The sequence below is a fragment of the Eptatretus burgeri genome, chromosome 7, assembly GCF_056783735.1.
Source record: "Eptatretus burgeri isolate ZD-2024b chromosome 7, Ebu_testis_v1, whole genome shotgun sequence".
NCBI classification, from domain to species: Eukaryota; Metazoa; Chordata; class Myxini; order Myxiniformes; family Myxinidae; genus Eptatretus; species Eptatretus burgeri.
In genome coordinates, this window is record NC_140967.1 from 32,494,483 (window position 1) to 32,511,111 (window position 16,629).

Here is a 16,629-nt window from a genome sequence, read left to right on the forward strand (position 1 = left end):
GGAATTTCACAATTATTATGGAGTAGTGATGGAGAATATATGTTTTAAATTTAAACCTGATCGGATGCATGGTCTGGCAGCCAGAATTATTGAATTTTTTTTATCTGGGTTCTTTTTGATTTTTGAATTTTTGGAATAAGGCTCACTTGGCTGTGCCTGGATGCGTACGAGGGTGGAGGAGTAGCAGCTGAAATGTGAATCCTATCCAGGTTCCTCCTGATGACTTCATCATTGCTTTTTGCTTGTTTGGGTTCCTTCCGATGACTCCAATGCAGGACTGTACCTATTTGGTCTTCCGTTTGATTTGGATTTTATTTAATTTTAATCCCATTCTAAATGCAATTGAATAATTATAAACGTCATGGGTCAGCGTCAATTGTCCGATCAAATTGGGGTTGCATCAAAGTAGGACGTCTTGGTAACCGGTCATCATTGCCAGCAGTTATAAAGCGGCAGTTCTAATTATGTCTCTTATTATTTACGTAACACACCAGTACAAAAACACCACACAAAAATCTTAGCGAGGGTCTGCAATCTCTGATTGCTCTTTTTCTTGATTATAACATGAAATTTGTCGTAAGAATTGGATTTATTTGAGCTAATCATTTTCAAACTACGATGAAACTGCAGAAAGCGTAATGTCATGTCAATGTACAAAATCTTTTGGTTTAGTTGAAAGAGTCACTCAATTCCATTGCTATCATGCAACTGTTCAGTAATTTGATTGCCGAACAAATGTGTCGTGGTGTTTATGGTACCATCAGCTTGGCAAGTTAATTGGTGCAATTGTTAAAAGAGCTGCTGGACAGGAAGAATGCAAACAAATCATAAAATCCTGGAATCAAGCATAATAAAGCAAGCTTTCTATAAACTTTGATCTTTAAAAGGACGATTTTAGTACACCACTTGAATGTTTTTCGCATGGAGAATCAAACAAATAAACTCCATTGTTTAAACCATGCTTGTTTGCCTAATTGGTGAGGTTTATACAATTCATGCAAACATAAGAGGATTTAAAAATTGGTGCACGTATCAGAAAGATAGAAATACAAACAGACAGTGAAATTCAGTTGTTCTAAAGAAACTTTTTTATGCTTTGAAGTGAACATTTATTTATTAACCAACAATCCAAGACGAGGTATGTACCACATCAATGAATGTTGCAATAAGATTTGAAAATGCAGATGTTGATCAGTCTTAATTGACAATTCCACATTATTAAAAATAAAATACCTGCAGTACCATAGCCATAGGGAGCATAAAATAAATGCTGCAAACAGCAAGGACCAGAAAATCAAACTGTTATCATCATAACATGTTCAAGCAGCTAAAGTTATATTTTTAATTTGCTTATCCTAACATTCCCAAGGAGAATATACACATATTTCATACAACCTTTAACCTCTTTTATTTTGTACATACGCGGTCATTTCCACTTTCCGAAATAACTTCAAACTGTAAAAGCCTTTGTATCATCTTTTTCTTTAAAATACAAACCAAACAACGTCGCTTAATGTAGATTGACATTTCAATGCACAAAGTTGAAGGAACTGCACTGAACAAATTTTAGCAGAAAAGGTAATGAAAAAAATAATCTCAAGAAACGAAGCAAACATGAACCAATAATTTGAAATCATAACATTTTGGAATGACCCAAAAATCCAGCGTTGGATCAAACAGATAAATGAAGAAAATGAAAACCAACCTATTAAGATAAAACAAATTTTATGCAATAATCACATTTCAAATACTCATGTAAACTACCAAACAAACCCCCAATTGCAATGCACACACATACCTTTTCATGTTTTCAACATTACCTTAATGCATTGGATAATAGCCGATAAAGGATTAAAAAAAAAATTTACCTTCTCAATTCTCAATATTTTTCTTAAAAACAGGAGAGCAACAACAAAAATAACATGAAATGATTTTTTTTTAATGAATAAACGTTTGGTAGAACAAAATTTGAAAGATAAAGGGTCCGGAGTAGTTGTTATGAACAAGCGCGATTACGTGGAAAAGATGCTTGGAGTTCTGAACAATGAAACAAAGTTCAAATTACTAGGCAATGTGGCTCATTATGACCGCACAGCTACACTTGAACGGAAATTGCAAACGCATTTATTGCAATTGTGCAAAAGCAAAGAACCCCCACATAATGTATATGAGTGGATCCGTCCACATGGTTCACAGTGTCCTCGGATGTATGCGTTACCCAAAATACATAAAGAAGGAATCCCACTACGTCCGATACTATCTATGATTGGTTCTGCACAACATATACTCTCCAAGTGGTCGAGCGAATTATTGCAACCTGTTCTCGATGAATTCTCTGAGTATGCAATCAAAGATTCATTCACTTTGCTAAAACCATGTGTGAATTGGAGTGGGACCAGAATGCTGTGACCATGTGTTCCTTTGACATATCCAGCCCGTTCATGAACATTCTTCTCCAAGAAACATCGATATATGTACGGCATCGCCGTTTTATAGCAACCTTGAACCACCCTCTATCTCTGAAGCGGTCTTTGTGAACTCATGAACGCGGCAACACGAGCAGTGGAGTTCAGCTTCAACGACAACATGTATACGCACGTAGACGGAGTAGCGATGGGATCACCATTAGGTCCACCGCTTGCAAACATTTTTGTCGGCTTTCATGAGAAGCATGTTTTTCATGAATCAAACATGAACGTTAGAACTACGGTGTACTACCGATATGTGGACGACATGTTTGCGATCTTCAATACTCCTACCGCCTGCACTGACTTCCTCATATGTCTCAATGCTCTCCATCCTGCATTAAAGTTTACGTTTGAGACCGAGCAGTCAAATGTACTTCCCTTTCTAGATGTGTTGGTCGAGAAGACTGAGGATGGATTATTGACGACAATCTACCGCAAGGCTACCTTCACTGGGCAGTGCACACGGTGGAACTCCTTTAGCTCAACATGTTACAAGATTGCCCTCATGAATACCCTCGTTAATAGAGTGTGGGCCATATGTTCATCCTGTCGACTTGCTGCTGAAATTGAGTGCATTAAAGCCATTCTCCATGACAATGGCTGCCCTGAGTGACTCGTCTGTGAGTTCATACAGCACAAAACTGCCAATTGGTCTGATGACACTATTTGGACAAGAAAACTGTTCGGTTTATCTTGAGCTGCCATGGAGGGTAAAATCTCTCAGAAGTTTGAACAACAGGTGAAACGGCTAGTTTCATAAAGTTACAACTCTGTTGCAACGAGAGTGATGTTTGCGACTCACAAATTGCTCCCCTCAGTCCAGAAAGATGTGCTCCCTTACCATAAAACTGAGCAATGCTATTTTCGAATTTCATTCAGTGCCAGTGTGATGCCAGGTACGTCGGTCGCACATCACTCAGACTGGAGGATCGGATCAAGCAGCACATTCCATTGGCAATCCGGAACAACTTGGAGACTGGTTGTACACAATCATCCCGTACATGTAAGAACCCAACAAGAATGCCTGCTCAAAGTGATTCTGCCATTGGTCAGCAACTCCTGAACAATCCTGAATGTGCCCAGGACTATCACACTGAACGGTTCCAGATTGTGGCCCATGCGCGTACTGAAACACATTTACGTGTTCTTGAAGCCACAGTTATACACACGTGAGCTCCTGCTCTTTCCAAGCAAAAAGAGTACGTGCAAACACTGCATCTGTTCTGACCTGAATCCATAGAAAAAAGGGAGGTCACAGGTTTTCCTCAGAGCCTCAAGGCCATGATGTGTATGTTCGTGTCAGTAACAGTCCAAAGAACCAATCACCAACTGTGTGAACAAATAATTTTTTTTCATTTTGTGTCTGTATATCCAGTATTCTTGTGCGTGGCCTGACGAGCTGCAAGACGAAAAGCTTTGAAAATGTCAATTCTTTTTTCTGCTTTTTTTGAATAAACAATGTCGAGGCTCATATAAGAGCGAGCACACAGGACGTACAACAAGGAGAGCAGGAGACAAGAGGGGTGGGAGAGGGAAGCACAAAACAGTGGGGAACAGAGACATTTTAAAATGCTGTTGTGATTTAGCAGTTAAGATAATTATCACACCTGTTCAAATGAATTGTTGACAAAAATAGAAAAAGAAAAGCAGCCAAATATAAAATAGATTACCAAAAAAAACAACAAAAAACACTAATCCTAAAGTTGGGATGCTTTTAAAGCCGGTAATCATCAATGACATCAATTCAGTACAACCACCTATAATGGCAGCAAAATTAAAATCAAAATCTACAATCTAACCTTTCTGCATACGATTAACCTGTCAACCTTGGAATAAATTGGCTGTAAGAATCAATGGTACAGGATCAGAAACAGGATGGTAGTTAAAGCAAAATCAAATTAAACGTGGATTTCAGACTGCAAATGATGTATTCATGCAAGCTTAGCCCAACTTTTAAGCAGTTCTGAAATTAGATTTGGATTTGCGGAGTTAAATGACGATTTCACCAGAATTAAAATGAGCTCCAAAGAAGGGGAAAAGCTGACGGATAAAAGCAAGTAAAATTTATTGTTTGTGAAGATTTTTCCAACAAAAGTAAAGCAATTATCGTCGCCCGCTGCTGTTGTGCAAAAAGTATTATCGACACCACCAATCATGCATTCCCCTCTCTCCCACCTCTCTTTGCAGCTCCACATTTCCCTAAATTCACATCCCTGGCATTTTTCATGACACAAGATAGTATAAATAAACAACTAACTAAATATATATATATATATATATATATATATATATATATATATATATATATATATATATATATTTTTTTTTAAATCCACATCAACATCAACATTGCATGCGTTCAGGGATAATTATTTCACTATGTGACATTAGTATAGCTCACTGACATTACCTGCACAAAAGAGTATCATTAATGGAAAATGAAGAGGGGATCGTCGTAAATAAGTGTCAATTCATTGAATTGTTGACAGGGGGAGAGGGTGGGGGAGAATTTTTTTTCCCTCACATGCACAACCAACAGGTAGACAATTTCATCAACATATATTCTATATACTGGAACCACAAGACCATCTTTTGTTGATTATTTTGTGCATTAATACACGACATTTCACAATGTTCTGCACACAGCCACTACTAACCAACTGTCACATTTTCCACTCATCTTAAACTGACAACAAAAGGTTCATGTAAAAAGGTTTTCTACATTCGCAATACAAAAAATTATTTCAATGTTACATGTACAAATATAAAATACGAGTAAGAAATATTACATGTGGACAAAGGTTCAACAACCCGCTTATTGCTTCATGATATCGATAACTGTCATCAGCATGACAAACAGATAGTATTAAAAAAATGAACTACAAAAAACAATACAAATATAAAAAAACAGGAAGATAAAAGAAAAATGTCAACTTAACTTCTTCTGCTTCTTGCATATGGCAACTTAGCTGCTGGGGTAGCTATCATTTCTTGGAAGCGCAACTGTGTCGCTGATGCAGTGCCCTTCGACCAGTACACACTGGTACTCACTTTGCCGACCTCGGAAGGATGACAGGCTGAGTCAAGCCCCTGGTGTATTAATTCAGCGGCCAATGGGGCTTGAACTCAGGAACTGAGGATCCCAAGCCGCCACCCGAACCACTACGCCAACACCAGGCTTACGTCAACTGAATTTGCAGACGGCCAAACAAAAACACGAAAGAATAACTTTGTAAAATATTAAATCCCAAAAAGTGATAATCAAAATTTAAGGTCAATTGGATGAAAAATGACACGTTCAGTCATTTTATTATTAAGACCAATTAAACAACAAAATTGATTAAAAAGAAATACTAGATTTGTCCAACTCTCCTATTCATACAAGTATGAAATAATAATAATAATTTTTTTAATGTTCATTTCCACCTGTAAGGCCAAAATAATTTGGGTAGGTCGAGAATATATTTGTAAATTTCTAATTCCATTGTAGTTGTTCCATCTGAAGCTCAAAAGAAGAAAAAATAGAAAAACAAAAGAAGTTTATCCTATATTAATGTCAAAATTCTTATTTCAATGCATCAATAGCCTTACTCGACATAGAGAAAAAGGAAAAAATTGAAATTTACTAAGCAATTATTCTGGTAAGGGGTCCACTGCACATGTTGGTTCGATCGGCAGTTGCTATTTCGACTTTATGAACGCTAAGTTTTCCGGACCAAATCTGTTGGGTCTTTCTGTTATATTTTTGTCCCTGCGTTTTCATCTAATTTCCCGTCTTAAATCATACCCCATGCTGTCTTGTCGAATGAGTGTCCGTGTGGCTCAGGTCCACTCCTGGGATAGGCAGTGTGCAAATTCTGTGGTTTTTTTTTGGGGGGGGGGGTTTTAGCCGCATTACTCGTTCAGCATCTTTTCACCTACAGTATGTATTTTGTCCTTTCAGCCTTTTCCTCAACTTTATCATATTCCCCTTCCTTACTTCAACCCCACCCCCCAAAAAACAACCTATTTTTCACTCCAAAACACAACTTTCAATCCGTTTAATTCCTTCATCCCTGGTGTTGGCTTAATGGTTAGGTGATGGGCTTGGGATCCGAGGATCCTGAGTTCAAATCCTGCTCCGCTGTTGAATTAATACCAAATGGGGTTAACTCGGCCTGTCATCCTTCCGAGGTCTGCAAAATGAGTGCCAGCTTGCTGGTATCCTGTGTTGGAGTGGTGACCCGTCCAGGATTGTGCCCAATAGCCAAGGAGACTGCAAAGGCAGCACCAACGCTCTGCAGAGTATGGTCCCAATGGATGGATAGATGGATAATTCCTTCTGCCTGTATTTCCTTCACTTCATTATCTCAGCCACCAAAAGTGGGTAGAGGTTATGTTTTCACCCTTGTCTGTCTATCTGTCTGTGAACATGATAGCTCAAAAAGTTATGGGAAAATTTGGACGCAATTTTGTTGACAGGTTGGGTATGTGATACGGAAGAATTGATTCAATTTTGGTGAAGATCCAGGTCCGGATCCAATAATTTTTAAGTGATTCTTCACCATTGACTCATGGGGCTAAAACAATATTCTGTATAACATATCTCAAAAAGTTATGGGCTGATATGGATGAAGCTTGTTGGACAGGTTGGGTGTTTACAAGGATGAATTGATTCGATTTTGGTGAAAAGATCCGAATCCGGATAAGAGAATTTTTAACCCGTTCCTCGTGCAGTGGGAAACAGGGTTTTGCAATCACGTGTGTGTGTGTGTATGTGTGTGTGTTCCACTTTATCAAATGGTCTGTGTGTGTTGTGTGTGTGTGTGTGTGTGTGTGTGTGTGTGTGTGTGTGTGTGTGTGTGTGTGTGTGTGTGTGTGTGTGTGTGTGTGTGTGTGTGTGTGTGTGTGTGTGTGTGTGTGTGTCTGTCTGGGCCGTAATTTTTTTTTTTTTACCATTTGAGCTATTGTCATCAAATTTTCAACAGTTTTATCATGACAATATGGAGAAAACCAAATCATAATTTGGTTAAAAGGTCAAAGGTCAGCATCACCTAAAATTATTACTTTTCATTATTATTGTTATTCTTCAACCATTTTTCGACCATCCACCGCACATCGGAAGACGGGGTTTGGCAATCGTGTGTGTGTGTGTGTGTGTGTGTGTGTGTGTGTGTGTGTGTGTGTGTGTGTGTGTGTGTGTGTGTGTGTGTGTGTGTGTGTGTGTGTGTGCGCCATAACTGAACATTTGAGCTTTTGTCATCAAATCTTCAACAAAGCTTTATCATGAAAATAAGAACACAAATTAATAATTTCAAAATAATTTTCATAATTATTGTTATTCGTCAACCATTTTGTGGCATTTTTTTGCTCTATTTTTAAACTTTTTTTTCTCTCTGCAAGCACTTGTCCGATTGACACAAAATATTCAGTCGGAGCGACTGTCCATGGAGAGAATTTAATGATAATTGTGACATCATAGGTCACATTGTATGGCAGCAATCTTGGATTAAACACAAAAAATTCAAACATTACAACTCTGAAATCACTGAATGGAAAAATTTGAACCTTGGCACATGTCATTCTACTCTCAATGGGGAATGAAGGATTGTAAGGATGATGTCATCAGTGAATTGGTTGACCAGCCATAATTTTTTAATCAAAATCCTTGTTTGCCATTGAGATTCAGTGTGTATATCCAGGCTGTAACATTTTTACCAATTGACCTTTTGTCATCAATTTTCAAGAAACCTTTATTAGCCTGTCCCCCGCACAATGCAAGATGGGGTTTTGCAATCACTTCTGTGTGTCTGTCTGTCTGTCTGTGTCGAAACATTTTTTTTACCATTTTAGCTTTTGCCATCAAATTTTCAACAAAGCTATTATGAGAATATGGAGAAGAGAAATGAATAATTTGGTTAAAAGGTCAAAAATCAGCATGACATAAAAGTCAATTTTCATCCAATTGATCTGAAATATTAATTATCATTTGAGCTTTTGTCATCAAATTTTCAACAAGGCTTTATTATGAGAATATAGAAATGACAAATTAATAATTTGGTCAAAAGGTCTAACGTACCATTTAGCATATGGAAGAATAAGTTTGAATACAAAGCGGACGGGTTTGCATTTTCAGATGCTTTATAGTTTAATTCTCAAAGTGGCTTCACCATTGCGAGATGGGGTCAAAAACGATCGATAGCATGATTATTTCAAAATTTGTGGATGGATTCGGACAAAAGTTGGTGGAAGAGTTGGGTAGGTGACAAGAACAAGCCAATTCGATCTTGGAGGTCCAGATCCAGATCCGGCCTATCAGTGAGATACAAAACGTAAACTGTTCAGCCTGGCGGAGGTGTGTGTTCTACCGAATTCAGTTCTAGCTCTTAATCTCTTCCTTTTCTCAATATCTCCAAAATGAATCTTCCTTGAATGAAATGCTTCTTCCCTGAAAATGTTTTAAGTTCATTTTTAAATGCTTCACCTTTCATATTTCTCCATCATGAGCACTCCATGTTCTTCTTCACCACAGTCCATTCTTCTTCACATGGATTATTTTTCCAAACCTGTCACATCTAAACGCTTGGTCGATCAACCGTCATCCTGTACCTGCAGCACCACCTTCCTCTGTGTTTTCAACAATAATTATTTCAAAACCAACCCATGATCTTTGTCTCCATAGGTCCAGAATGGGAATTTTGAGAAGTCAAGTTTTCAGAGGTTGTCTGCTCATGACAATAAATTCCACTCCACCTGCTTTAACGGTGTCAAACCCGTCCATGTCAGTACTGTAGAAGTGAAATTTCATTAGACATTCACACACTCACATTTCATATAATTTGCTTAATGTGCCTGCTTTTGTTTTTAAAACTCATATGTCCTGCTATTTCTGATGAACTTCTACATGTACTCACTTAACACTGATCATCAAAAGTATTATGCTGCTTATTATTGAATCCAATTAACAGTATATATGTGTCTGTTTATGATAAATTTACTCTTATGTTACTTGGAAATATAAAATGTGTTCTGGAAGACAATTATATAACTCCTTCGTATTCTTGCATTGAATGTTTATGTTTAACCCTTATAAGCATATCTTTTTTACATTAGAAATGAGATTGACAGAGAGCTTGTGTGCTTTCTCAGTAAAAACCTTATCTTATGTTTGGATGTGGCCCTTGCTTCCATTCAGTTATCTTCCTCTGCTTTTACAGTACAATGCATCCATTGTTACCCTTTTCCCTCCCTCCTTTCCTCTACAAACTTGGAGAAGAAATACAATGTACCTTCTCCCTCCTCCCCCCCTCCTTTCCTCTTCAAACCTGTATAAAAACCCTGCTTTGAGGACAAACAAATTAGAAGGGTTGTTCCCTTTTCCATGTACATGTATTAAAGATTTGAGCTCTGTTGCATCGATCCTGAGTGGGAGATTAGTTTCTTTGACATCGGACACTGAGGTTTCTTCGATAGTACCCTCTCCCACATCTTGAACAAGCCTGGTTCCTTCCAACACCACCCCTTTTGTGTATGCCCCTCTCCAGCATCACTGGACTTCATTTCCCCTATTTCTGCATCTGTCCTCACACCATCCCCTTTAAGCTTCCCCTCACCCTGCCCCTCTCATCTGACCCCCTCCCATCAACCCTCCCCGTACCCTCCACATCCCCCCAACCCTCATTCCGCAAGTCTCCTCCCCTGCCCCTAACTGCTTGGACCTCAAACTTCCAAGGCCTCTGTTCCAACCTTGCAGGTCTCTCAATCCAGGCAGCTGTCGACAGTCTGGATTCTGTGTAACAGAATGCTTCGTCCCACTGTACGTCCCTGACTCCTTGTATCTCCCTGGCTATTGTCTCCTCCAAAGGCCCGAACCCCGCCCTGGCGGTGGAGTTGCACTTTACATCAATAACTTAATTTCTAACTGTGCATGTAATGATCTTAACCCTCCCAACACCCATGAGTACCTTTGGCCAGGATTACCCTTCCGTTTCCACATTTTGTTTGTCTGGGTGTTATTCTGTCCAGCCAGTGATGGTTCCATTGACATATGTTTCTGTCTGTCTCTTACACACACACGCGCACGCACGGACACACGCACGCATGCACGCACACACACACACACACCAACTTTTATCCACTCATCCCAACTCTCTCTTCCTCATATGTGGTAATTTAAATTGTCAGCATCCCAATTGGCTGAGTCTTTGTACCTCTCACACAAGCCATGGCAGTTCAAAGGACTTCTGTGACTCCAGGGACTGACTCAATTTGTGAGCTTTCAGACCCAGACTTTACCCACTATTCTCACTGTGAAGGGTGCATTCTATGCCACGTTCGAGTCTGTGGTTGATCAGTGCCCCAGGCAAGATACTTTTCTAGTCTTGGGAGATTTGAATGCCTTGACTGGAACTGATAGGGATGGTTATGAGACATGTGTTGGTCCCCATGGGTCTGGAACTGTGAACAAGAATAGCACCAATTTCCTTGACTTTGCAAGAAGTCATGGACAGGGTGGCTGGTTCATAGTTTCAGCACCACAGGCTCGTCGCTGGACTTGGTATTCCAACGCTGGCGGTGGCAAAGGAGATGGACCCTGTGCTCGTTGATGGTCACTGGAGGATGATTCAGAACTGCAGAGTCTACCGGAGTGCTCAGTTCCTCAATACCGACCGCAGGCTAGTTGTAACAACTCTGAAGTTTCAGCTTAAATCCAGGAGAATGGAACCATCCCAGCCTAAGCTGGATGTTGGCAAGCTCAAGAATGAGAGAGTGGCCGAGGAGATTGCGAACAGGCTGAGTGGGGATTTGGGGGCGTCTGGGTGCTTTGGTGAATCCTGAAAAAGATGTGGAGTGCCTTCAAGACCACCATCCTTGATGTTGCCGATGGATGTCTTGGAACTCACTGTCGGGCGAAGAAGAATTTTGTCTCTCAAAGCACACTGGATGCCATGAACCAGATATGCAGGGTCAGGCTTAATGACAGAGCTGAGCTGTTCAGGGAGTTGAGGCATAAAACTGTATGTGCTGATGGTGGACAAGGAGGCCTATGTGTGAGGAATCTGTGAGGGGGTAGAGCATCACTTGTGGTCAAGTGATTCTCGTCCTGCTTACAGGGGAATGTGTGCATTGCGTTCCTCCAAGCCCGTCCCTCAATGTACTGCAGTTAAAGCGGAGTGTGGTGGGCTCTTGACAGAGGAGTACAAAGTGAAGGCCCCATGGGCCAGTTACTTTGAGCGGCTGGACCAGGCTGATCCAGTAGGTATTAAGTTGGAAGTCAGGGGTGTTACTATCCCTATTGCTGACCCTCCAATCAACTGTGATCCACCTTAGTTTGTGGAAACACAGGCTGCGGTGAACCGGTTGAAATGGGGGTGAAGCTCCTGGGATCTATGGCATCCATGCTGAACTTCTCAAGGCTGGTGGAAATGCTGTACTCATGTCGTTGCATGCAGTTCTGTGCTCTGGAACACAGACATCATCCAAACTGACTGGAAGAGGGGGCTTGTTGTCCCTCTCTGGAAAGGGAAGGGTGATTGCCAGGACTGCAACAACTACCGAGGGGTGACGCTGCTCTCAATGCCGGGCAAGGTCTTTGCTCAGATAATTCTTGATTGGGTTCGCCACCATTTTTAGAGCACCAGCACCCAGAGCAGTCAGGCTTTACACCAAAGAGGTCAACAAATGACCGTATACTTGCTCTTTGGGTCCTCACCGAACGCAGACGAGAGTTTCGGCAGGATCTGCTGGCAGCTTATGTTGATCTCCGTAAAGCATTCGATTCAAAGAATCCTTGGCTATTGCTGGTCAGAATTTGTGTCCGACGAGTAGTTGCTGAGAGAGACCCAGATGAGATTTGGGACCTCTGTCATCCGTGAGCATCAGCTGTGGGTGGGTGGACATGTGGCTCATTTTCCTGATACTGATCCTGCTTACCAGATTCTCTCGGCGAGGGAGCCTCGTGAGTGGAGGAGGCTAATGGGCCGACCACGTGCCTCGTGGTTGCAGCAGGTTGATCAGCATCTCGAAGAGATGGGGATGTGCCAGGCACCTGCCTGGGGAATGGCCAGACTGAGGCCCCTGGAGTACCGGCGGAAAGAGGATGCAGCGACGCGCTGCTCCAGTGCATGCTCCCATACCTGACGTGACCTCTCTGGGATGAGGTCAGAAGGTGAAAGACTGAAAAATGCAATTATGGGTACATTTTTCAATGGAACTTTGTATCTGCAATCAACATTGGGAAACATGAAATATGTAACGATTTTTGGGGATTTGACCACTGATTCATGTCGCAGGGGGTGGGGAGTTGGTCGAGAGAGAATGCACACTCAGGGGTCAAAACGGGAAGGAAAAAATAGTGCAACTCAAAATTTGATACTCGGTCAATCCTGGTGGAACTTATGCTATATTTCAACTTTGCTTTAGATGGGAAGCTTCGGGATTTGCGATGGCATGCCCTCAATTTCACTCCAATATTGGCTTTGAAATAACCTGCTAATGGGCCTACTTTGCTGCTCATCTATACAGTATACCCTCAAATATCGTGGTTTCGATTAATTGCGGGCAACTTATTGTAGTCTGATTTAGTTATCAAGGCATTTCATTTCAGCCAATGACGTTTTTTGAGCTAAGATGAGTCATTGTTTGCATCCGTGAGTATGATTACCTCACATTACGAGCCTTTTGTTGTCCCGCACGCACCTTTAATTGCAGGAATCAGACCAGCATAAGGAACAAAGCTAATTTTAATAATAACTTGTCATCAAACAACAAATGACATATGGAGGTCCTGTAATACTAGATCTACGAGATCTAGTAAACAAACAACAGTTAATAATGGCGCCCAAATGTATAACTATGGACAAAATTAATCATGCTAAAAGGCAGAGAAAGGTTACGACATTGTGCGAAGAAAAGTCGAGTTGATAGATGTGTTGGCAAGAAGTGAAAGTGCGGCATTTGTAGGCCACCATTACCGGATCAATGACTCGACTGTGCGGTAAACGGGAGTGAAACATCCGTACAAAGGTTCCTACCAGCAAAGCGCTTCAGGACCAAACAGAAAAAAAAATGCCTTTGATTGGACCGACCGGTGTGTGGGAGAAATCATTATGGATTTACCAAGGCTCCAGTTCAACCATGGCTCATGGAACTAATCGAGGCAAAGAGATTTATGCAGTCGCAGGTTTTTTAACGCTGAAAAGACGGAATTATTTTCGAAGAGGATGCCATCTCATACCTTCCTGTCCAAGCAGGGAAGATCTGCTCTGGATCAAGTTGGCTAAGGATCGTTTTACCCTTCTTCTGTGTGGTAATGCAGCAGGTGACGTCGTTGTGCTCCCGATAATCCCGCAGCCATTGCAAGTTCTACATCCACATCGTTCTAACCTCCACCCTCCCCACTCCAGCAGCATCATCATTATCTCTGAGCTAAGTCTCGTTTTCTATATACAGCAGAAAACAGTACAAATGAGTACGTAATGTGTTTACCCTCACCGAACTTCTGGGTGGGTCGAAGTAATCTGCTCATCTGCCAAACATGGCTGGCAGGAAAGCCGAGAGGTACGTGCACTCACCTCTGAGCTGTCGACCCTTGGTTTGAATCTTGGCCCAGCTATAAACGGACAGCTCCAGGTGTTTCACAGGCAGGGTGAGTTATCAATGTGTGTGGGGTCCTTTGGATCGACATTAACTTTGGAATCCCTTCTGCCAGCATTAGTTGGTGGACGTAAACCCCACCCCCCTTTGTTCTTAGCAAAGAGTAGGAGAGCTCTTGCCAACCCAGCCAAATTCACCATTCCTGCACTAACCTACAAGGGAAACTGTATTAATACCACAGCCACACTCTTTAGCAAATGATGCTATCCACAGCCACGCACTGCATACAAAAGGAATAATCTATCAAACGAGACGTGCTCATGGCCATTACATTTCCATATTTGGCACCCTTGTATACAAGGTGTTCCCCAAATTCCTAACATATTTGGAGTGCTGCAGCTGTACCAGTGTCAAATTTGTGGAATACACTGTCCAAAGGGAATTTTCAAAAAGATCTACATAAACAGTCTGCAATTGTTTCTGGCAGCTGATCACCTCAACAGGTGCAGTGTATCACTCAAAAAGCATCGCTGCTGGGCCGCACCATTTTCTGTATTTGGCATGCTGCTGTGTTAACATTAGCAGAACTCAGCACAACTTACCAAAGAACACAAATTGTTCATTGCACAGTGAAGTCGTTTTTGAAACTTCAGTTAAAACAGACTCGGTTATATAAACATTCATACTTGTCTCAATCACAAGACATGTACCCAAAATACATCACAAAACACTGAATAAAAGCAAGCAAGACAAATCATTTGCTTGTTCCCCAAAACACACTTAATCACTGAAACAGATTCTCAGTCTTACAGATAAAACTTATTTTTTTTTCCTGCAAAAAAAAAGTGTAAAAATAAAAAATAAAAACAAGAAAAAGAAAAGTGAAGCTTCAGAAATTTGATTTTGTGATTAAATTACCCAAATATATAATTTTTTAAAATGTCATCTCCTTAAGGTTATAACAGTGAGTTGTTACCCTGAAGTGTGAAAGGTTGTCGCTTCATTCGTAGAGTAGAAAAAAATTTTAAGGCTACATTTGCTCAGCGACGTGCACAATGCAACGTGCGCAATCTTTGCTGTTTCCCTGACTCAATATCGCAATTTTGTTTTCAAACATGTCCATATGCTTTGAGCAGACAACGAGCAAGCTGCAAGCCTCCTGCATTTGATTATCACACAGAAGTTGAACCAGAGTTGGTACACAAAGAAAAGCATGACCATTCAACAAAATATATACATGTACTGTAAATTTTAAAATAAATTTAAAACCCAACTGAAACAAAAACTATTTCATAATCAAAGCTACATGAAGAGTCGTCTCCCTCTCCCGAAGAGAGTCGGGCTTGCATCGCTAAATAAATGCAAAGCTTGATGGAAAATGCACTCTCTGTTTGTAAGAAAGTTAGTACTGTATTCAACATCAAAATCTCATGGAAGAGTTTGTTGCAGAAAAAAAGGGAAAAATACCAAATGATTAGCAAACCTGCAAGAGGTTTGACTCTTAATTACACATTCTAAAAGGTATTTGTGCAGTTGCAGAACAAACAGTAACAGCTTTGTTCTTCATACAGAGATATATAATTACACAACATAGTTCGTGATTCAGCCACGGTACCAAGAATTCAATCAGATACTTGAAATTTGGTGACAACATGCATACAATGCCTGCAAAACCTAACAATAATTGGTATAGTTATAAACAGTGTGTGCCATTGTAACAATATCAATGAAAAGTTCCTGCATGCAAACCCTCATGTAAAACGTACGTATCAAAGGAGAAAATGGTTCTGGACAAAGTATGCAAGTTTGGGTTTTGTCAAAGGAGAGTTCAGCTATGGACAGCCATTTCATAGCAAAAACCAGGCTGGTTGGATGCGATTGTCAACCACTGAAGGTACAAAACAGGTAACTAATAACTGCAGCTGCAGGACGACGATTGCAGTTCCTGTTTCGCAGAGAGAGGCACAGGAAGAATTGTGATCCCACATAGCCTTGCAGTTAAACGGATTCATTTTGTGCTATTAAGAGGGATGCTGTGCCGACGTTGCAACATCATGAAGATATCACCCGGACAACGATCCCAATAATTGTTTGAAAAAAAAAGCGAATGATTGTTGGGCCCGTGTAAAATTGTGATAGTAACACGGATATCAAATGTTTGCCGAACAAAGATGGATAAATGGTGAGGATAAGCTTCAATATTGAACACATTTTGGCAAAATATATGCAAGCATCCTGTGGCAGTACTACGAGGGGTATCGAAGGGTAACAAGTACACCAAACGAAGGAAGAAACTCAAGCTGCTGTCAGCAACCACTGTTAAAGAGAGCATGCCAACACGTTAAAAGACAGAGGAAGCAAAGTCCTAATGACGAGACTGAAATCGAGGGGCAGGAGCAGGTAGGCCACGTCCAGCGTGCACCCACACCCTATCCGATTCGGACTCAAGGACCCAAATTTCAGAGGTGAGAGATTCTCGTGGTATCGGTGAAGCACGGGACGGACCGGATCCCGCAGGTGAGCAGATTACGTGATTGTGCATAAGGTCCTGAGCTTGCCATGCTGGAGATTATACAAGGTTCAAGGT

General features: G+C 40.8%; 1 protein-coding gene across 6 annotated transcripts in view; it reads right to left on the minus strand.

The window, feature by feature from the left end:
* Positions 1-16,629, minus strand: part of LOC147022974 (rho guanine nucleotide exchange factor 7-like) — an 87,065-nt gene that overhangs the window by 14,805 nt on the left and 55,631 nt on the right. The window contains exon 17 of one of the 6 annotated variants that reach the window (XM_085887966.1): positions 13,172-16,604. The exons of the other annotated variants lie outside the window; for them this stretch is intronic. Coding sequence (XP_085744092.1) covers positions 16,408-16,604 — 197 coding nt within the window. The 3' untranslated portion in view covers positions 13,172-16,407. Of the gene's footprint in view, positions 1-13,171; positions 16,605-16,629 lie in introns of those variants that run through there. 6 annotated transcript variants of the gene reach the window in all.